This window comes from Aotus nancymaae, unplaced genomic scaffold, assembly GCF_030222135.1.
Source record: "Aotus nancymaae isolate 86718 unplaced genomic scaffold, 86718_ANA_hifiasm-v0.15.2.pri h1tg000033l, whole genome shotgun sequence".
NCBI classification, from domain to species: Eukaryota; Metazoa; Chordata; class Mammalia; order Primates; family Aotidae; genus Aotus; species Aotus nancymaae.
In genome coordinates this window covers 27,435,897-27,459,617 of record NW_026988447.1, presented here as the reverse complement: position 1 = coordinate 27,459,617, position 23,721 = coordinate 27,435,897, and the positions used below count along the sequence as shown (strand labels likewise).

Genomic DNA, 23,721 nt, shown 5'->3' with positions numbered 1-23,721 from the left:
CTATTTCCATAGCATTTCTCCTTTTCAAAGCACTTTCCGTTTCTTAGATTGCCAAAGCCATAGAGTGAGGCTGTTTAGATTTTGAGTTTCAAGTCATAACCCTGAGGCCAATGGCGAGGACCCATGGTTATTAGGATGAAGCAGCCTTTATCTGAGACAAAATAACACCTTCTACTGCCCTCCTAAGTTTCAGGGTCCTGAGGCATAGATTACTTCCAGCCGCTTGGGATAACACTCACATATCATAGATGCAGTTTGGAGTGAAGGAGTGATTTGCCTTGTGTCCCAAGGAGGCACAGTACTTGGATACGTGGTTATAGGGCTCAGGCACATCAATGACCGTTTCTTCATCCAGGGAGAGGGTGTTCCCATTAAGGGCCCAGTCTCTGCTGTCAACCTGCAGAAAACAAGAAAGCTAGCTTTAGAGAGGAACTTTCTCCCCAAAGTTCAAAGGCCATCTGAGATATTAACTCATTTATCTTTTTTTAAATTTTTTTTCTTTTTGAGACAGAGTCTCACTCCGTCTCCCAGGCTGGAGTGCAGTAGCGTGATCTCGGCTCACCGCAACCTCTGCCTCCTGGGTTTAAGTGATTCTTGTGCCTCACCCTCCCAAGTAGCTGGAACTACAGGTGTGTACCACCACGCCTAGCTAGTTTTTGTATTTTTAGTAGAGACGGGGTTTCACCATGTTGGCCAGGCTGGTCTCGAACTCCTGATCTCAGGTGATCTGCCCACCTCAGCCTCCCAAAGTGTTGGGATTACAGGTGTGAGCCACCACACTCAGTGAAAACTTCAAGGTTTGAGCAGTACAAAATGAACAAAACAAAACAAAACAAAACAAAACAAAACAAAACAAGGCATCTCTCCACACACTGAGAGTGCAAAGGACATGTGTGGTTAGTGCCAGGCAGCTCTACTATTTATTAATTTTTCCATGTTCTATATGAAAAAAAGGGATTTAAAATCCCTGATAGATACACACACAACTAGATAACTTTAATTAAAAGTAGATAAAGATGAGGAGGTGAGGCAGGGCTCAGTGGCTCATTCCTGTAATCCCAGCACTTTGGGAGGCCAAGGCAGGTAGATCAGGAGTTCGAGACCAGCTTGGCCAATATGGTGAAACCCCATCTCTACTAAAAATACGAAATTTAAACCAGTTTAGAGAAGAATATACATAAAAAGAAAAAACAAAATACAAAATTTAGCCAGGCACAGTGGCGGGCGCCTGTAATCCCAGCTACTTGAGAAGCTGAGGCAGGAGAATTGCTTGAACCTGGGAGGTGGGGGTTGCAGTGAGCCGACTGCACTCTAGAGCACCACTGCAGTCTAGCCTGGGCAGCAGAGCCAGACACTGTCTCAAAAAAAAAAAAAAAAAAGAAGAGGCAAAAGAAAAAACGAAGAACACAAATGGAACCAGAAATGTAAGGGATGCAAGAATGTACTGTAGGGAGGTCCTCTGCCTTTGTTACAGGTGGGAAATCACTGTGATCAGCAGGCAGCCATCGATTACCTACGACAGGGCTTACTAACAGTGTAACTGTCATTCTTCTCTTCTCCAAACCACTCCTGACTGACTCACCCCAGGAGCTACTCATGACAGCAGTCCAGCCTTTTGGAGTCAACAGGATGACATTTTCATACAAAACTGTTGACTTTCAAAGTATACCATTTCCTCCACTGCTAAATTGTAATTGTGCTTTTATTCATATGTGATATTCCCTCAAAAGATGTTTACTAAGCAGTACCATGTGCCAGGCACTATTCTAGGTGCAGGGGATACAGCAGTGATCGAAAGTGGAAAAAAAGCCTCGTGGATCTTAATATTCCAAAACCAGTCATATGATACTGATATGTGGCACTTGGTACCATCTACCTTATGCTGCCATTAGTTGTGTATTTTTCTTATCTCTCCAACAGAATATAAATTTCATCAGGGCAAGAAGGGTGTCACATTCATTTATGCAATAGAGCATAGTGAGGTTCAGCACAAAGCCAGATTCAGCCCTTTGAAATCGTACTTGAACTCTGCTATTTGCTGTATTTTTGATCTTAAGCAAGTTGTATAATCTCTCTAGCCTTCTGTTTCTCTATGTGAAGTAAAATGAGTAAGTAAATAATATATCCATATCTCAAAGTTACCTTTCATGTGCTGAATTTCTCTGGATTGATGACAGAGGTCTGGCCTTTGCATGGGACATAGTCTGACAGACCACAGTGCAGTTTGAATACATCACCATCTGCTGGGTGTGCCTGTGCAACTGCTTTGAAAGTATAATAACCTGGCTGGGCACAGTGGCTCATGCCTGTAATCCCAGCACTTTGGGAGGCCGAGACAGGCAGATCACCTGAGGTCAGGAGTTCAAGACCAGCCTGACCAACATGGAGAAACCCTATCTCTACTAAAAATACAAAATTAGCTGGGCATGGTGGCTCATGCCTGTATTCCCACCTACTCAGGAGGCTAAGACAGGAGAATCGCTTGAACCTGGGAGGTGGAGGTTGCAGTGACCCGAGATCGTGCCATTGCACTCCAGCCTGGCAGCAAGAGAGAAATCCATCTCAAAAAAAAAAGAAAGAAAGTGTAATAACTTTATTATCTCACAGCATTTTCCCTCTTACTGTTCCATAGGAATAAATGCAAACATGAAGACATAAATGTGGAATATTAGCCATAAGCTTAAGTCCCATACATGTAATACAAGTCAGGAAGGTGCATAAGCGGGGCAAAAAACATCAAACTTTTGCCCTTAGGCAGACACTTAGGGAAATTAATTGTAAAGTGAAGAAACAAAAACAAAAAACATATATGAAGTCTTTGAAACATATAAAAGATTATATCTTAAAGGCAGGAGGTGATTCAACTCTTTAACGTTTTATTTTTAATTTTTTTGGCAAAAGAACTCTTCCTGACAAAATGCAGGCTATAGTATGGCTTTTGCACAGAAAGACGTAGGGGGCCTTCCTATAAAGCACCCCAGCCAAGGCCGTAAGTTAATTATTTGCAGAGTCTGACTGGATCTCATTTTTTTAGACACTGCTATAGTCCAATATACCAATTACTGTCTTGATGATATCACCCCACTCTCTATAAGACAGCTGTGGAACTTTAAAAAAATCATATTGCCAGGCGCGGTGGCTCACGCCTGTAATCCCAGCACTTTGGGAGGCCGAGGCGGGTGGATCACGAGGTCAAGAGATCGAGACCATCCCGGTCAACATGGTGAAACCCCATCTCTACTAAAAATACAAAAAATTAGCTGGGCATGGTGGCGCGTGCCTGTAATCCCAGCTACTCAGGAGGCTGAGGCAGGAGAATTGCCTGAATCCAGGAGGCGGAGGTTGCCATGAGCCGAGATCGCGCCATTGCACTCCAGCCTGGGTAACAAGAGCGAAACTTCGTCTCAAAAAAAAAAAAAAATCATATTAAGGCTTAAAATAAAGAGGAGGAAAATGTCCAATTAATTTTACAAATAAGCCAATCTGTTTCTTTAACTTCCTAGTGAATACTATAAAGTAAAGGGATTTGGTTGGAAGCAAAGCCCTTTAACCAACGCTTTCCACTGTCACCCCCACTCACCTCTTGGTGTGTAATCCGAACTCCATTATAAAAAGACATAACAGTATTAGGTCCCACTGCTACCTTTGAAAAAAGTCCTTCTCCAGCACTGGAAATCAGAGATTCAGCAACATATACCCTAAATTGAAAACAGAGTTGAATAGTGACCTTTTCAGTTTGACATGCCGTTCCTTACATCAACTGCCAAAATATCATTATAGCTGCTGAATCCAAAATGCCAATTTAGAACTCAACTAAGAAGGGAAGGAGGAAGAAAAAGTTAAACCATAATATTTTGGCATTGGAAATTAAACAAATGGTAGTCACGTCTCTTTTAAGAGTGGTGTTTAAAATTTGCTTGCTAATATATAAATTATTATTATATTTTCCTAAAGACAGTGCTTGATATGAATGAAGTCTTTTTGGTGGATTTTTTTTTTTTTTTGGCAGAGTTTTGCTCTTGTTGCCCAGGCGGGAGTGCAATGGCTCGATCTTGGCTCACATCAACTTCAGCCTCCTGGTTCAAGCGATTCTCCTGTCTCAGCCTTCCCAAGTAGCCAGGATTACAGGCATGCACCAACACACCCAGCTAATTTTGTATTTTTAGTACATAGGCAGGGTTTCTCCCTGTTGGTCAGACTGGCCTCAAACTCCTGACCTCAGGATATCCACCCGCCTCGGCCTCCTAGAGTGCTGGGATTACAGGCGTGAGCCATTGTGCGTAGCCTTTTTGGTAGAATTTTATGTTTTTAGTTGATGACAATTTTTCTGTCTTACTGGACAAGTAAACATTTTTTCAAAGTTAATTAAAGCTATACGTAAGTTTTCCAATGTTAGACAGGAGGGAAAGGAGGCTGCTTTAGTTAAGCCTCAAGATGAATCTTTTATATGAAAGAGTGACAAACAATAGATATACCCAATAAAGCATTTCCCAGCAAAAGGGTTCATAACAGGGGTCAGTTAACTATGGCCTGAGGGTCCAATCTGGCTGCTCTTCATTTTTATAAGTCAAGTTTTATGGGACACAGCTACACCCATTTGTTTAGTACTGCCTATGACTGCTTTAGCTCTACAAAGGCAGAATTGAGTAGCTGCAATAGATATCATTTGGCTGGCAAAGCCTAAAATATTTACTTTGTGGCCCTTTACAGAAAAAGTTTGCCAACCACTGGTTTATAAGAAAACGGCACTCATAATTATGGAACTGGATTTAATCAGACACTGGGAGGGAATGACCCTGCAGAAACTGATCATCTGTAACTTTAGTTACATGGCTCTTATACTTATTCAAGAACTAGAAGACTGATTTATTGCTTTCAACTCTTTACTTCTTCCCTGTGATAGAATTATATACATCCTGCCATTTTTCCACATGACCTTGTGGTGCCTCCCTCAGGGTGGGTAGAGGATATATCCTGCCCTACTGACTTCTCACTTGGCCATGTGATCTGCTTGGCTGGTAGAACACGGGCAGAAAAGGCTGCAGGCAGGTCTCAGGTGTGAAGAGCCGGGGTAAATTTCTGCTGGCCTCCTCCAGACTTTCCACCATCTCCACTAGAAGAATATGCCCTAGGGGGCTGTTGCTCCCTGTTTCTCTCGTAAAGAAAACATGTGAAACAGACCTGAACCCAACTTGAAACCTGGAGTCCAGCCTAGGCCAGCTGAGCTTAGCTGATTCCAGTCAAAAGCGGCTGAACTTCAGCCAACCTACAGAACTATGAGTGTAAAACAAAACGTGTGATTCTGTAAACCACCGAGAGTTCTGTGGGCATCAGTATGCAGCACCATCACAACAATGATAACAGAAAAGACTAACACATATGGCTGCGGTCTTGTGTTTCGGAGCTAACAAAGAGGCTAAACCCTTCCCTTTGTAAGTGGGCCAGAGCCTCATGTCAAAAAAGAGTCCATTCATCATTGTGACATTGTGGGGTCAGCCCTGTCAGTTGAATCAGGGAAGAGGCCTATTTCTCAGATGGGAACAGAAACTGAATGGGAGGTAAGCTATGCTTACAAAAAGCGAGGCAAAGAGAAAACCAACTTCAGATAGTACGCTTACTCATAAACAGATCTGTTGCTAAGGGCTAAGAAGAATCCCAGAGGGGGTACCAGAGAAAGCCACAGCAAGACTCAAGAGCTAGAGTTTAGCCATCCTCATAAATAAGACATGAAGTGGAACAGGACGTGACCCTCTGGGAGTGGGCTTACAAACCAGAAACCTGTCATTTATAAGCTGGAATGTTTTTATGCCTCTTTTACTTTCTTTGTTTCACTCTTGTCTTCTCTTAGTGAAAAAATAAATTGTCTTGTGTGCCAGAACACCTCAGCTGGACTGAGAAGAAACGGAGGCATCCTGTGTGCCCAGGCTACAGCCTTAAAGAGCATGAAATGCTCCCTTAGAGGGCCAGCATGTGACTATGGCACAGACCCTAAGAAAGGGGATGCTTGGCCAGGACATACTGGCTGCCTGGCCCAACTGCTCTCTCTCTCTCTCTCTCTCTCTCTTTATTTTTTTAGATGGAGTCTCGGTCTGTCACCCAGACTGGAGTGCAGTGGTGAGATCTTGGCTCACCACACCTCTGCCTCTCGGGTTGAAGCAATTCTTGTGCCTCAGCCTCCTGAGTAGCTGGGATTACAGGCATATGCCATGACACTTGGCTAATTTTGTATTTTTAGTAGAGACAGGGTTTCACCATGTTAGCCAGGCTGGTCTTGAACTCCTGACCTCAAGTGATCTGGCCGCCTTGGCCTCCCAAAGTGCTGGGATTACAAGCATGAGCCACCATCCTGGGCCTCGACTGCTCTTTCGACCTGGAGGTATTACTCTAGGACAGACACACAAGCTGTTCTGTGATATATGGGTAGGGAAACTCTTTTACATGGTCAGATTCTACAGAAGAATAAAACCACTCTTCCTCAGAATACAGAAACATTTATTTGAGACGTTGCAAAGGAAAAGGACACTTTAATGAGCAGCTTGGTCTGAGCTGGAGCCCAGCCTGGGCAGAGAGCCACAGAGGCACATGAGTTCCCACCACTAGGCTTATTTAACTTCACATAAACACTGCGATTAAAACCACAAGGAGGAAATTACCTTTCTGATTCATAAGGATCTGGAAGCAGAGCATTGGTAGAAATGCAAGATGAAGTCGACTTATCAAAGTGGTACACTGAATCTGCAAAGCAAACAAATATATCAGTACAGGTGCAGAGTTAGGGAAGAGTGTTTATAATACTTCTCTCTATCCATGGGACAACGAAGAATTAAAAAACCAAAAATCTTATTCAAGTTATACCAACTAGAATGCAGTTCTTCAATTTAAATGGATACATTTTAGATTACTCTTCAGTTTTATTTTCAGGCCTTCATGAACAGCCATCAGAGCATCTCTTAACATCCCAATTTGCTCTTGAATTTTCCTTATTAAAATGATTTAAAGGATGCTTGGGAATCAATAAAACGCTTTGTCATGAAATTTTGAGATCTCTCTGGTCAGATCAAACTGGATGATGGTTTTAAAACTGTCTGGTGGTTTTCTTCATTACAGATACAGTCTACAGAATCCAGCAACTGAACCCTGGCAGTTGTCACCTTCACGAAGAATAAACTCTCTCACCAGAATTAAGGAGAACAGTACTGCTTTTGATAAAGCATTAACAAAGTAATTTTATTTCTATTACAGTGGTTCAGAAGCCAATTAGTAATTTAGTCGAGAAACTAAGGCACACAACCGCCCTAGAACGAACACTGGCTCTCTGTGAAGGATTAGCCTTAGAGAATCCTCACAAAGCGCACTGAAGACAGATGCTCTGAAGGCTGATAGGTAAGGAAACAAGATTTAGAACCAGAGGGCTTACTCCTGCAAAGCAAATGATTGTATACACTAAGGGATGACTCATAATCCCATTAAGCAATTCTTCAGTAGTTACCAGTGGCTACTAGGTCCTCTTTCTGTTTGTTTGTGAGTGGCTTTTTTTGTACACCCAAAACCCAATGAACACCTCAAACTAAAAGTCAGAAACAAATCCAAATCAGTGAGTGTCTACAACAGAAACACACCATTTGAGTGTTTCAAAGAGAATTCAGTTCTGGGAATTTGTCATACAGGAGGATGGAATGTTGACAAGCCAGATGGAGCCATGAGGAGCCCAGACATTGGCAAGAGCAGGAAGCTGCCACTGGAGGCCGGAGGGACAGAGGGCACGGTGGTGTTCCTGGAGCTCTGGAGCTGGGGTAGCTGGAACGAGCCTGGGCCTTCGTCATGGGAGATGGAATCAGGAGGTGATGGGACCACTGCTGGAGATGCTGGTTGACACAGAGAGGGCTTCTTCCTGCTGCCTTCTCCTGCTTTGTCCCCAGCCAGCCAGTGGCCCCGCTTTGGGCAAACTCAGACAGAAGTCAGAGGCGCAGGAGCCTGGAAAATGCAGGCCGCAAGAGGCAGCAGACTCTTGCAGTAATAGCGGGCAGTGAAAGAATGAAGAATGGATTGGATCTGAGAGCCAAGTGTTAACAGACCACCACGTAATCCATGAAAAGAATGTAAAGAATCCCCCGATACTTTTTTTTCTTTTGAGATAGTCTTGCTCTGTCAGACTGCAGTGCAATGGCATGATCTCAGCTCACTGCAACCTCTGCCTCCCAGGTTCAAGCGATTCTCCTGCCTCAGCCTCCTGAGCAGCTGGGATTACAGGTGCCCACCACCACGCCCAACTAATTTTTGTATTTTCAGTAGAAACGGGGTTTCGCCATGTTGGCTAGGCTGGTCTCGAACTCCTAATCTCAAGTGATCCACCTGCCTTGGCCTCCCAAAGTGCTGGGATCACAGGCATTGAGCTGCTGCACCCGGCCACCACTTTTTTTAAAGAACCAAACTTGCGCATGGAATATATGGTCTATTGAGTGGAAATTGTCCTATGAACTTCTATAGACTAAAACTTTCATCACAAATGTACTGAGTGCCAACTGCATGTACAACACTAGAGACCTCGTAGATTAAAAAAAAAAAAGGATTAACCTTTGTTACTGCTTTCAGGGAGTGCACACTATCTTCTCCAATGCCTGCTGTCCCTTCATCTGCTCCCTCAGACATGCCCAGGCTCCAGGCACATCCTTTACTTTCACAGATTTTACACATCCTTTACTTTTCCTCCTTTCCTCTATAGCATGCTATACCCTTTGATAGAATTCATTCATTCACTTGACAAACATTAATTATGAAAGGTGAGTCAAGCCTTAAAGATTGAGTAGGAATTAGCCAAGGAAAGCAGTTCCTACTGGAGGAGGGCTGACCAGGTGAGAAGAAATTCCAGCCAGTGGCATAGGTGAGAAACTCCACAGGAAGCAGGTGGAGAACTAGAAGTAGTTTGTGGTTACAAAAGCACACAGAGAAAGGGAAAAGCTGGTGAGGCGACAGGCCAAGGAGTGTTTTATGTGAGACATTTGCATCAATTTCTCTCCTTCCCCAACCATTGGACCCTACAGTCACATAACCCTGTACCCCCTAACTAACCCACTGGCTAGTCAACAGGTCAATAATTATAACTTATAGGGGTGGAAGAGAGGCACAAACATGGCAGAACATTAGACTAAAGATCTGTGCATGGGATCTTCAGAGTGCCAGAGCAGCCATGGTTCCTGGCCCTTGTGAGGCTCAAACTATTCAACATTAGTTTGAATACTTGAGGCCTGCAGGAATCTTGCCAATAAATCCCCCTTTTCTTTTTTGCCTTAAGTTAATTTGAAGTAAGTGTTTATTATTTGCAAGCAGAAGTTTTTTTGTTGTTGTTGTTTGGGTTTTTCTTTGAGACAGAGTCTCAATCTGTTGCCCAGGTTGGAGTGCAGTGGTGCTATCTTGGCTCACTGCAAACTCCACTTCCCAGGTTCAAGTGGTTTTTGTGCCTCAACCTCCCAAGTAGCTGGGACTATAGGCACGCACCACCACAGCCAGCTAAAGCGACCAGAAATTCTAAAAAATAAAAAATAATTCCCTTGAGAATTCTCACTCTCAAAATCTTTTTTTTGTTTTTTGTTTTTTTTTTTTAAAGACAGGGTCTCACTCCTGCTGCCCAGGCTGGAGTGCAGTGGTATGATCTTAGCTCACTGCAGCCTTGACTTCCTGAGCTCAAGTGATTCTCCCACCTCAGCCTCCCAAGTAGCTGAGGTTATAGGCACATGTCACCATGCCCAGCTAATTTTTTTTTTTTTTTTTAATTTTAGTAGAGACAAGATTTTATCATGCTGATCTTGAACTTCTGGGCTCAAGTGATCCACCTGCCTCAGCCTCCCAAAGTGTTACGATTATAGTCATGAGGCACCAGGCCCGGCCTACTGTTTCTTATTTATAGCAAGAAGAATGTGATAACAGTAACTTTCATTATGGTATTTTATGGTAGGTGCTAATATCCATATTTGGTAATGAAGAAACAGGTTCTGAAAGAATAAATAACTTCTCCAAGGATAATATAGTAAATGTTAGAGCTAGGTCTGAAATTAGGTGATCCTTAATTTCAGGCACCTGCCACTAAAAATGCTGACACTTCTCAAGTTTTAAAACTGGCATCACCAATTGGGATCCTCCCCTGTTCCTAATCTCATTTCTAAAAATTATAACAGTATCTCCTTTCAGAACATAGATTAAGGGCATAGATATCAGAGTTTGTAGTTCAAAGACTACTGCTTCCTTTTTTTTTTAAATAAACGTTTCATTTTGGAGTAATTTCAAATACAAGACATGCATCACTTCCTGATGGGGACATATTCTGAGAAATGTGTCGTGAGGCGAGTTGGTCATTATGCAAACATCATAGAGTGTACTCACACAAACCTAGATGGTATAGCCTACTACACACCTAGGCTATTAATAAATGCTAGAGCCTATTGCTCCTAGGCTCCAAACCTGTACAGCATGTTACTATAGGGAATACTGTAGGCAACAGTAACCTAATGGTAAGGATTTGAGTATCTAAACATATCTATCCATAGAAAAGATACAGTAAAAATATGGTATAATCTTAGCTGGGTGCAGTAGTTTATGGCTGTAATCCCAGCACCATGAAACTCTGAGAGAGGACGATTGCTTGAGGCCAGGAGTTTGAAACCAGGCTAAGCAACACAGCAAGACTCTGTTTCTACAGAAAAAAAAAAAATTAAAAATATTTAGTTGGGCATTGTGGTGCATGCCCGTAGTCTTAGCTACTGGGGAGGCTGAGGCAGGAGGATTTCTTGAGCCCAGGAGCTGAAGGCTGCAGTGAGCTGTGATAACAGCAGTACACTCCAGTCCGGGCAACAGAGTGAGATCCTGTCTCTTAAAAATAAAATAAAATAAAAACAGAAATATGGTTTAATCTTATGATACCACAGTTGTTATGGGCCCATGACTTTATACAGAAAAGTCACAAAGATAGCAAGGAGCATTCTCACTGTTTATCCTAATGTTAACTTCTTACAGTGCATGGTACATTTCTCAAAATTAAGAAGCCAACACAGATACATTACTATGTACTAAACTCTAGACTTTATTTAGATTTTACCAGTTTTTCCACTAATGTCCTTTTTCTCTTCCAGGATCCAATCCAGAATCCCACATTGCATTTAGACTGTCTCCATTTTTAACTTAAAAAACAAAAAAGACATTTAAAGCAACCCAAATTGGACCTAAATATAAATGCTAAATTTTCCACTTTTGGACAACCTTCCTTGGGAGATTCTTCTTCAGATCCCAAATAACTAAATACTATTTAAGCCTATTAATATCTAGATTTACTATTTTTTCTTTTTTTTTCTTCCTATAACCAAACCTGGATCAGAAATACATGCATATATTGTTTTCAAGGAATCAGACCAATTCAAATAGCTTTCTTAAGCTGTGCCACTCGAAAAGCAAACTCTTGATTTTTCTTTGTATATTTTCCTGTTTTTTTCCAGATTTTCTATACTTAGTAATTTTATATTCAGAAAAAATGCTTAGTGTGACATGTTGTACTTCTAAAAAGAAAAAAAAATATTTTTTTCAAATATGGATTCCATTGGGTTCACTCATAACACAGAGTATGCGTGCTCCATGGAAGACGTCGGGCTCTGCAGAGATGCCAGTAATATGCATTTATATTTTCCAGTCACAGCTCAGGCTCGTCAAGTTTACAGTTTAGAGATCTACTTGATTTGGTTCTTTATTATCACAGTGCAGTTTTTTGGAGAGACAATCATTTGAAATCAATTGAATTACTGCCGTCATTTCTTTATTCCCTCCCTATATGAGAATTAAATACCTATGCCCTTTGTGACGTGCCTTTTCAGTATCTCCCACTAATGCATATCGTGTAATTTCTCTGTCTCACTGATGTCTGGCTTGGCCATGTGACTTGCTTTGACCAGTGAAAAGCGGGTGAAAGTAGCACCATGTCAGTTCCAAGGTGAAGTTTCAAAAGACATCACAGTTATCAGCTTATACTCTGACACTTCTGTGATCCACTGTGGGAAAATCTTGCCCCACATTGCCATTGTCCCTAGACTAGGCTCCAGAATTAAGACAGAGAGAGCTGACTCCAACCTGACCAGAAGCCTCAAGTCCAGCCTAGCCCCCCAAGCCCAGCCTCAGCCAGCTGGAGCACAGCTGCTCGGCAGAGCTGTGGTTGCTGTTGTAAACCACTGGGGACTTGCAGTGTCTGTTATGCAATAAAACCTGACTAATACATGATTAAAGAGAACTATACAGAGAGGAAAAGAAAAGAAGCTTCTCTCAAATCAGCCCTAACAAACTGCTTTGGAATTGGAGCAACCCATCTGAAGCAGATCCAACTTACTTCCAGGCATCAGTTCAAAGTGAGGTCTCCCTTCTTCAGTGGACATAAGGGTGGCCAATTTGCCTTCTATCATCTCTCCATCAATAAATTTCCCATAAAGTGCAGTCCTCTCGTCAGGGTACACATAGGCTATCTTTTCTCCAGTCATCTCTCCATCTTCATTTACTTCTCCTACCAGGCTTCCTCCATCCTGATGGGAGAAACCAAAAACCAGAAAATATTATATATAGTATGTCTAGGACACGAGTTCCAAACAATTTCTCTTCTGCACTCCCATTATTAATACAGCACCAGTAGCGACATTAAGAGTTTAGGAACCCAGAGCTTTTCACATGGGTAAGAAAAACATGATGCACAGCTCCTCATCCAGCTTCATACAAATATACTGCTAGAAAGTCATATGCATTTGGGGCATGTAGGCCTGATTTACAGAGGGGAGATTCAGTTGCAGTTTGCAATCCAGGACAAGTTATTGATATGCTATCTTGGTTTGCTCTCTAAGAAACAACGTTTCTTTGATATTTGTAACATCAGTTACCAACATTTAAAGGAAATGTAACTAAGTGTTATTTTTGGCCAAAATCAAATATGATGAAGATCTGTTGCAAGACACTCTTACTCATTATTCATATGATCTCCCTTCTCAATGTTAAATTTTGGATTTCTAGTGTGTTAAGAAAATCTTCAGTCCAAATGTGCTTAAGAATTAATTTAGTTTACACAAGTAAAGAGAGCTGACTGCACTTTATCAGAGACAAACAAAAGGACGTCTGGACACTGACTTTCTGAGACTCTTATACTATCACCTTTTTTGGAATTAGAAGGAAAAGAGAAAAAAGATCAACTAAATTCCACTCCCATCTCAATTCTTTCTTCCCACTCTATTTCCTCTTCCCTTTTGCCTCCTTTTAGCAGAGAAGCCCACTTAGCTTCATGCTTAACGCTTTCATTTACTTCATTCCTAAGGGTCATTGAGTACTTTAGGGAAGAGACTATTACATAATTCTGTATCTTGATAAGTGGTAGGGACACAGTAGGTGATTCATAAATGCTTTTTAGATTGAACTGGATTACCAAAAAGTAATGAATAATTTAATCTAGGATGGCAGAAATGTTTCTTTATTTTTCCATCCAGAAGGTCCTCATGGTATAACTCTGAAACTTTAAAACCTTTGTGGGTTTGATACAACAACAGTAATGCTGTGACATCTTTTAAAAGCTTGGTTAATTTCCCCAACTCAAGGATCTAGGAATAGCTAGCCACTGAAAGTCAGTGATGTAGGATGACTTTTGAGTGATCCCAAATGCTGCCTTTTTTTTTTTTTTTTTTTTTTTGGCCTTTGGAGGAAAAGGGCTGGAAATTAAAAAATGAATCATGGCACTTGCATAGAAAGAAAAATACTTAGAAGCATTTTTCATGGATAGAAAGTGCACTAGGGAGCCGGGCGCGGTGGCTCACGCCTGTAGTCCCAGCACTTTGGCAGGCCAAGGATGGTGGATCACGAGGTCAAGAGATTGAGATCATCCTGGCCAACATAGTGAAACCCCGTCTCTACTAAAATATAAAAATTAGCTGGGCATGGTGGCGCGCGTCTGTAGTCCCAGCTACTCGGGAGGCTGAGGCAGGAGAATTGCTTGAATCCGGGAGGCGGAGGTTGCAGTGAACCGAGATCGCGCCACTGCACTCCAGCCTGGAGCCTGGCGAAACAGCGAGACTCTGTCTCAAAAGAAAAAAAAAAAAAAGTGCACTAGGGATATATTCATTGCTCTTTCTTCTCTTCAAGTTAGTTCTTAATAATTGAGTATAAATGGAGATGATACTTCCTGCAAGATCTGCCTTCAGGCTTTTAGTGATGATTATTCAGTGGAAGAGGGAAAGAGCATTTGTGCTTCTTATACTCCATGACTAACATAAGCCAACATTACTATTTATTTAAAACAGAAGTCTGTCTTTCTAGGGTCTCACACCTTTCGCCTTAAATGTTTAAATTTCTGGTTTCAGAGGGAGTGGATTTATTTGTCCAGAATGATAAAGTAGAAATTCTTCATTTATTTCCAAAAGGAGTTATATATTTTTAATTAAAAACTTTATATAAAAAACTTTTTCAAGGTAAATTTTTGAAAGAAATAATCTGTCCTTAGAGAGCTTACAAATACAGAATACAGGGAAAATCATCACTTTTTTTCTCCCCTTGTTTCTGCTTTAGCCTGTTACAGAAATTTCCTCATCTGCTGTATCAGGGAGTGTAGGGGAAGAAACGGCTTTCTCTCCTCTGCTGACTGGCTCCTCCTCGTGGGGAGATAAATCATTCTTTTGACTGGTGAGCAGCCAGGGTCTGACACCCACCGACACCCATTTCTCTACTGGGTGGGGGTTAAGAGGACAAAGACTGCTTTTTTTGCTCACCAATTCTCCTTCCTAAGGCAGAGTCTTCTTTGGGATTTAATAAGATAATCAAGGCTAAAGATGAAAATGTAGGTATATTTTTGGTTTTCAAAATGCAACCACATTGAGTGAGGCCAATCCATTCACCAATCTCGATGCATCTTTGATCCCATCTAGGGACTTTCATTGACTATAGTCACAAGTAAAATGACAGGTAGTAGGAGAATCTGGTAATTCACCACTTTGCCTCTTTCCTATACCCATCTCTATGTAGGGAGTTCCACTTGCCCTGACTTCAAGACACACTGTCACGTGAGCAGCGCCCCAGCACTGGGCAGCAAGATGCTCACCCTGGCTACTCACGAGGCCAGGTTTCAGTCCTCCTACACCGGGCAGCATCTCCACCACTTCCCATCCTTCTGCTTGTCTTCTCCTACTCAGTACATGCTACAACTTTTAATCTATCACAGATCCCACCAAGAGGACATTTAAATGCTTTAGCAATTCTCAGAAAATGTTTTACAATATTCTTTTCTTATGCCCTATTCCTAGATTATAATTTATTTTTTAAGAACAATAATGTGTAAGTGAATTTAGTTGGGGTTACTTTTCTTGTTATATATGCAATTGATCATTTATTTTTATTACCACTTTTTAATCATAAGGTTTTGGAGTAAAAAAAATGTATTTTGGCCAGGCACGGTGGCTCATGCATGTAATCCCAGCACTTTGGGAGGCTGAGGCAGGGAAATCACCTGAGGTCAGGAGTTCGAGATCAGTCTGGCCAAAATGGTGAAACTCCATCTCAACTAAAAATACAAAAAATTAGCCGGGCATGGTGGCATGTTCCTGTAATCTCAGCTACTTGGGAGGCTGAGGCAGGAGAATCACTTGAAACCAGGAGGCAGAGGTTGCAGTGAGCTGAGATGGCACCACTGCACTCCATCCTGGGCAACAGAGTGAGACTCCATCTCAAAACAAACAAAACAAAACAAAAAAGTATTTTGACTTAAGTTATGAACAAAATAAAATACTAAGTGAAGTATTTTCTGGCCAGGCACGGTAGCTCATGCCTGTAATTTCAGCATTTCAGGAGGCCAAGGCAGGTGGATTGCTTGAGCCCAGGAGTTTAAGACCAGCCTGGGCAATATGGAGGAACTCTGTCTCTAAAACAAAAAAACACACACAAAAACATCAGCCAGGTGTGGTGGCACATGCCTGTAATCCCAGCTACTCAGGAGGCTGAAGTGGGAAGATGGCTTGAGTCTGGGAGGCGGAGCTTGTAGTGAGCCAAGATCATGTCACTGCACTCCAGCCTGGGCAACAGAGTAAGACCCTGTCTCAGTAAATAAACAAACAAACAAAATAAAATAAAATAAAAATAAAAATGTTTTCTAATGTCTATTTTCTGAAACATTTTCTGGAAATTCACTAACAACAGATGAGACATTTGAAACGCAAACAAATATTAGAGCTTTAGTTTCTAACCATGGGTTCTGCCATATCTTTTTACCTTAATAGACTCCAGAAATATCATAAAATGCTATTAAATAAATACTCGACAGTAAGTTAATTTTAACCACCTCAATTTAAGCAATGTAAACCATAAACCACCTTAAAAAGTAGGTAGTGGAATTGTAAAATCAAGTAACACAATTCAGTAAGCTCCCGCACGTTAAACATTACTGGACTGGTTTTTACATATGAGAAACAGGGAATAAAACTAATAGCAACAATTAAATTTTCCTCCATCTCCTATGTGCCAAAAGAATTAAAAGCAATACATTTTGCCTTTATTAGTGATACAATAAAACCAATTTGTCCCAATTTGTTTTAATCATGATTAATTACTCCTTTCCAAAACAACAGTGAAAAATAATTAATAATGAATTCAAGAGCCAACAATCTAAGCCAATTAGATTGTTACAATCTAAGTAACAGTGAGAGGGCATGCTTTATAAACTCTTGGCTTCAGCTATGGTGACTCTCAGGTTTCACAGCTCACAAGTTCTAACACAGAATACATTTTACTCTTCATTGTGAAGAGTCACAATATGTTACTTTCCAGCAGAGTGAACAGTCACAAGGCTTACTGGGTAATATATCCAGCACACTCCATGCCGAATGTTATCTTTATACTGCCCCTTGAAGATCAGTCTCCCATCCGTGTCGTATTCCTGGGCTGGACCGTTCAGCTCTCCGTCTACATACGTGCCCTGGAGAACGCCCCCATCTTCATAAGTGTAAACTCCCTGGCCCTGCAGGGCGTCATCCACATAATACCCCTCCAGGGTGCTGTGAGGAAAGGAAGAACAAAAAGGAATAGTCAGACCATGACTGAGTCTCTTAAAAGAAAGGATCATATCCAAGGAACTGATGCCCAGCTGTTAACCCTGACATGGATTCAGTGCATCCTCCTGAATTATCATCGACTGCTAGGAAAAGATGCTTCAGGGACGCAGTAAGATGGGAAGAAAGACGGAGATTTAATACCTAATCTCACGGTTCCCAGGAATCCTTTTACTCTGCTGGGGAAAACAGAGAAGAAAAAAGCTACTGATGGAAACTGAGAACAAGCTCACTTGAATATGTTTCCAGTCAACAGAAATTCTGGTGTTACTCGTTCCACATACAAACCATTCATGTCTAATTTCCCTCAAGAGAGGTCCAGAATTCACTGGTAGTTCTCAAGGGTCTTTCAGATGGCTTGTATATATTAATCTCCAATGGTACAAATGTGGCTTAAAGTATGTGAATGTCTACATATTTGTTTCAAATCACGAATGTATTATTTATCAGCGACAGTCATAATTGGTATCTAGTCAAATGAAATTTCTTCCATCTCCTTGGAAGACATATGGGGATTTATTTAAGTAGATCTATATATGTATGTATATGTGTACATATGTGTGTGTGTGTGTATACATATACATACCTACATGATCATGGCCAGTAGGGGCAAGTAAAGAAGACTGCAGGCTCAATCCTGCTAATATCATTAGCACCCTAATAGATTGAGACCCATGGTCCCACACCAGAAGAAAGCTGCTTACAGGGGTGCTGCTGGTGATTTTACCAGTGCCTCTCCCTCTCTCTCCTCGTAGTACACATTTGGAAGTTCAGGAACGTGTTTTCATTGTTAGCCTCTGTGAGACCCTATGCAATGAAACTAACTTTACCTCAAATTCCCTTTAAGTACTAAAATTTGGAATAGGGAAAGACCAACTCGATTTTTTAAAAAATTTAACATGTAAGAAAATTTAGAAACAAAGACAGCTTGATTATTTTAACATATGCAGATAGCATTTATTCATTAATTCAACTAGTAAACTTTTTTTTTTTTCTGAGACAGGATTTTACTCTGTCACCCAGGCTGGAGTGCAGTTGCATGATCAAGGCTAACTGCAGCCTTGACCTCCTGGGGCTCAAGCCATCCTCCCACCTCAGTCTCCAGAGTAGCTGGGACCACAGTTATGCACCACCACACCTGGTTACTTTTTGTATTTTTTGTAGAGATGAGGCTTTGTCATGTTATTTAAGGTGGTCTTGAACTCCTGGGCTCACGGCCTCCCAAAGTGCTGGGATTTCAGGTGTGAACCACCACACGCAGTTACAACTAGTCAACATTTTAGTGTGCCTTCTCAGTAGCAAGCATTGTGTGAGGCTTTAGAGGGGGCGATGAACAAAACAAACACAGTGGTATAGGAGACACTGGCAAGACACACTGTGAACTGGAGCAGATGGAGGCAAAGTGGGCCATGGGGACTTAGGTGGCTGCACCTGAATCTGCGTGGTCAAGTCTCGACTTATTTTAATGAATAACTGTGAATGATCTATAATTATTAAATGAAAAGTACATTCTAAATAACAATAGCTTCTGGTTACATGGTAATTACACTATTTGTAGTCTCCCAAGGAGATAAATAATTTTCTTTCAGTTTTGTTTGTACTATCGATGACAAATAGATTTCCTAAATTCATGAAGATAATAAAGTGCACTTTAGCATAGCTCTTGCACAAATAGTCAAAATTCTAAAACAGTGAGGTTGGAAGAAATGAGATTCAAATGTCATTAGACTCCTACAATTAAAAAAAAATCCTTGGTGAAGAGTGCAAATCGAGTGACATAATGATATAGTTTATGTAGTGCAAAAAAACTATTCATTTATCTTCATTTTTAGGATTGCCAGGTAAAATATAGGATGCCAGCTAAGTTTGAATTTCAGATAAACAATAATTTTTTAGTTTATGTGTGTCCCAAATATTGAATGGGACATAATTATGCTTACTTTTTGTTGAGCAAATTCCAATTTAACTGGGTGTCCTGGATTTAACTAGATTTTTATTTGCTTATCCTGGCAACCCTATTGACTTTGGCTTCACAGCAGCATTCAAAGTGTTCCTGTGTGTGTTTGGGTAGCATTAGTCCCTGACAGACTAGTCTGCCAATATTTCTTGGGGTTATGATCAAACCTACAAGGCATAGGTCTTGCAAATCAGACAAAAAACAATATGGACTTGCACACACTTCCCCCAACTGTATTCTGTGGCTTGCCCTCTCCTCCTTTACCCATGGAGTCCATCTTCACATATCTATCAGAGTACTAAGGACAAACTGCTATTTCCCTCTTAGCCCAACTGACTCAAGGTACACAAATGCAAATTCTTAAGGCATTGGAAAGCAAATCTGACTGTGTTTTTTCAGCCATCTGCCTGAGGCCACAGCTTAGCTTTCTTGGCAGCTTTTAATAGTAACTTGGATGAAATCTGATGACAAAAGGGGGCATATTATACACATAAACTGGGTTCTCCAGGGTGATAACAGTGATGTCTTTAAAATCCTTGGTCATTGGGGAAATAAAATATAAGTTTATTAGAATGGCATTCAAGACACTACCTTTCTCTATAACTGCTTCTTCCAGAGGAGGCTGGCAAACCATGGCCTGCTGAGTGTTTTTGTAAATAAAGTTTTACTGGAACAAAGCCATGCATGTTCCTTTCTATATCATCTATGGCTGCTTTCATACTACAACAGCAGTGTTGAATCGCTACAGCAGAGACCGTATGTGGCCCACAGAGCCTTGATTTTACTCTCACCACATGAAGAAAAAGTTTGCTGATCCCTGCTCTAAAAAGCTCTGCTCATATTGAAAATTTACTCACTGACCTTTATATAGCTTAGCTTCTACACTATATTTTTCCTTGGTTTCTGTAAAACGTAAGTGAGCAAGCTTTTTATTTTTATTTTTATTTTTATTTTTTTTTTTTGAGACGGAGTTTCGCTCTTGATACCCAGGCTGGAGCGCAATGGCGCGATCTCGGCTCACCGCAATCTCCGCCTCCTGGGTTCAGGCAATTCTCCTGCCTCAGCCTCCTGAGTAGCTGGGATTACAGGCACGCGCCACCGTGCCCAGCTAATTTTTTGTATTAGTAGAGACGGGGTTTCACCATGTTGACCAGGATGGTCTCGATCTCTTGACCTCGTGATCCACCCGCCTCGGCCTCCCAAAGTGCTGGGATTACAGGCTGTGAGCAAGCTTTTTAAATCCTTAAGATCAGTCAGGGGAAAAAAAAGTTACTATTTTTTTTCTTTTATTTTTTCTTCGTTGAAAACAAAAATAATTGTGGGATAATAATGAATATTCTGAAATCTCTGGCATTTTTCTATTCAAAAAAGAAAGAAGCCACCTGGCGTGGTGGCTTATGCCTATAATCCCAGCACTTTGGGAGGCTGAGGGAGGTGAATCACTTGAGGCCAGGAGTTTAAGACTAGCCTGGACAATATGGTGAAACCCCAGCTCTACTAAATATACAAAAATTAGCCAGGGGGTGATAGTGCATGGTTGTAATCCCAGCTACTTGGGAGGGTGAGGCACGAGAATCGCTTGAACCCAGGAGGTAGGGGTTGCAGTGAGCTGAAATTGTGCCACAGCACTCTAGCCTGGGTAACAGAGTGAGACTTCATCTCAAAAAAAAAAAAAGAGAAAGAAAAAAGAAAAGAAAGCAAGAAAGCAGCCATAAGAAAATGACATTATTTTGTATCCATTAAAATATTAATATCTGGTTATATTTGAAAAGTGGGTACAAAGAAATAGCCTTCTAATCTTTCTTGCTGAAACTAGATTGAGAGCTGGGTTTCGGAGCAAGTTTGCTGGTCACTAAACAGAGCCTACTCACTGTCCGCGGGGAGTCTCATTTTCCTGCAAAGTAAATCTGTCCTGATCTTGGCAGCCCTGCCGTGCACATTACTCATCGGAGCCTAGGCATGTACTATTACAGAACACTCCATGTCTTTATTGATGTTAAATTTACGTGTCCTGTTTCTCTAACTAGACTGTAAGCCCTTTATGGGAACAAATTAGGAAATATGCATCCACGTATCCCTTCCCTAACATAGAAATTTCATGTTGATAATTCCTAAGCAAAAGAATAGAAATGGAAGTGAGATCATTTTGCATTGAGAAGAGAAGATTGAGAAGGAACATAACAGTGTTTGTTATTCAAGTGCAGGGAGTATTCTTTATATGAATTAGATATGCACATAGGCTGTTAGGAAAGTTTCTTAAAGTTTCTATGCTTCATTTCTTCATTTGTAAAATGGGGCTACTCAGAGGGTTGTCTTAAGAGTTAAGTGGGCTAATATATATCAAATGCTTAGAATATGGTCTGGCACAAAGTGATTGCTTAAATGAAGAACAGCTATTATTATTAAACATCCATATTCATGTGTATGATGGCAAGCTTTCTACTAAAAAACTGGATTTAAAAAGCATCATCAAAGAAACAGTTATGAAACACTGAAATAGAGAAAGAAATTTGTAAAACTGCATTAAATCTATTTTTAAAGAACAAGCAAGCCTGTAATCCCAGCTACTCAGGAGGCTGAGGCAGGAGAATCGCTTGAATTCAGGAGGCAGAGGTTGCAGTGAGCTGAGATTGAGCCATTGCACTCCAGCCTGGGCAACAAGAGCAAAACCATCTCAAAAAAAAAAAAAAAAAAAAAAAAGAGAACAAGCAAGAAAGACTCCTACCTGCAATAATTTATGAGTGATTCAATTGACTGGAAGAAGAATGAAATAAAGGCCTCTTTAAGTTAAAAAAAAAAAAAAAGTAATATGTATTCATTGTAAAACAAACACAGAAAAAGCAACTCAACCCAGTACTAAGATGCAGAAAGTAGAAATTCTCAGTCCTCTTCCCCAATTTGACATATAGTATTTAAGACTTTTTTCATTTCTTTTTTTTAAGATGGAGCCTCACTCTGTTGCCTACACTGGAGTGCAGCGAGGTGATCTCGACTCACGCCAACCTCTGCCTCCTGGGTTCACGTGATTCTTCTGCCTTAGCCTCCCAAGTAGCTGGAATTACAGGTGTAATTAACCATGCTTGGTTAATTTTTGTATTTTTAGTAGAGATGGGGTTTCACCATGTTGGCCAAGCTGGTCTTGAACTCCTGACCTCAAGTAATATACCCGCCTCAGCCTCCTAAAGTGCTGGGATTACAGGTGTGAGCCACCGCGGCTGGCCACTTTTTCCCCTATACCATGCATTTTCCTACCTTTTGTTTTTGTTCTTTTAATAAAAATGGAATCATACTATACATAATGTTCTTAACCTGCTTAACTTGTATTTTCTTAAAGTTCCTCTCAACATCTTGGCAGACTCTTTAGTATGTGAAGAAATTACAAAAATGGTCTTTCAGTTGTTTGATTTTTCTGGTACCATCATCTGAATCAAACAACTGGAAAATGTTGAGGAAATTAAAACATAAATTTTAATTAAATTTCTTTCCTGCAGATAGACCAATTTTGGCTGTTTTTATCAAAGCTCTTGTACTTAAGAGTTAAATTTTGAGAAATCAATTAAATTAAGAAATCTAACTTACAAAGAAAGGGAGAAATTTTATAATTGTTTTCCTAGACATATCTGCATTTTATTCAAATATTTCTGTATTTTCATTAAAACTTCCTGCTAATATCTGAATATAGAAAAGTGTACTTAGAGACTTAACAGTGTTGGCTTTTCTTCATGGTTCTGGGGTCTAGAAGGTTTTGAACTTTCCACCTCCGGGGACTAAATTATGTTCCCCTCCTTCCACTGTGTTCCCTTCCTTTTGTCAGCCATTGCAATACAATAACCAAGAGGGAATTTAAAAACTGAATCATCACTCCTTAAATTCCCATCTCTAACCAAATTGAATTGTGACTCTTAGTATTAAAACATTATTTTAGGAATTCTTTTATATGACAACATATATTATCTTTTGAAACACTGCAAACAGCAGCAAGGAGATCCAACCCATCTGCAAGAGCTATTTCTGGCCATAAACTTCAACTTCTTCCAAGGTGTTGAAGCAAGTTTGATGGAGAACTCTAATGCTTCCATATAATATAATGCACTGTCTATCTTTTAAGGTTTTCTCTTTTTTAACCCTTTAAGAGAAGATCTATGAGTCTACTATAGATGCAACTATTAAAAAGCCTCTACATAACAGTAAAATATTTGAAGAGCAAATAATGAAATTTACTTTTGCTTTCTAAAAATAAACCTCAAGAAAACTTTCCACTATGGACTAAATGTTTGTGTCCCTCCCAAATTCCTATGTTGAAATCCTAACACCCAATGTGATGACATTCAGAGATGGGGTGTTTGGGAGGTGATTTGGTCCCAAGGGCAGAGCCCTCTTGAATAGGATTAATGCCCTTATAAAAATACATCAGAAAGCTTGTTTTCTCTCCCTTTACTCTCTACCATGTGATGATATCATGAGAGGATGGACATCTGCAAACCAGGAAGTGGGCCCTCAACAGACACAAAATGTACCAGTGCCCTGATCTTCGACTTCCCAGCCTCCAAAACTGTGAGAAATAAATTTCTGTTGTGTAAGCCACCCAGTCTATGGAATTTGTTATAGAAGCCCAAACTGACTCAGATACTCTCCTAATGATTATTAATTAATAATAATAGTAACAAT

General features: G+C 40.6%; 1 protein-coding gene across 1 annotated transcript in view; it reads right to left on the bottom strand.

The window, feature by feature from the left end:
* SETD7 (SET domain containing 7, histone lysine methyltransferase) overlaps nucleotides 1–23,721 on the bottom strand; it is a 51,619-nt gene that overhangs the window by 11,347 nt on the left and 16,551 nt on the right. Inside the window, exons 3-7 of the mRNA XM_012443229.3 lie at nucleotides 16,841–17,042; nucleotides 12,362–12,551; nucleotides 6,654–6,735; nucleotides 3,581–3,698; nucleotides 240–397 (exon numbers count right to left, since the gene is read on the bottom strand). Of these exons, the coding sequence (XP_012298652.1) occupies nucleotides 240–397; nucleotides 3,581–3,698; nucleotides 6,654–6,735; nucleotides 12,362–12,551; nucleotides 16,841–17,042 (750 nt within the window). The remainder of the gene's footprint in view (nucleotides 1–239; nucleotides 398–3,580; nucleotides 3,699–6,653; nucleotides 6,736–12,361; nucleotides 12,552–16,840; nucleotides 17,043–23,721) is intronic.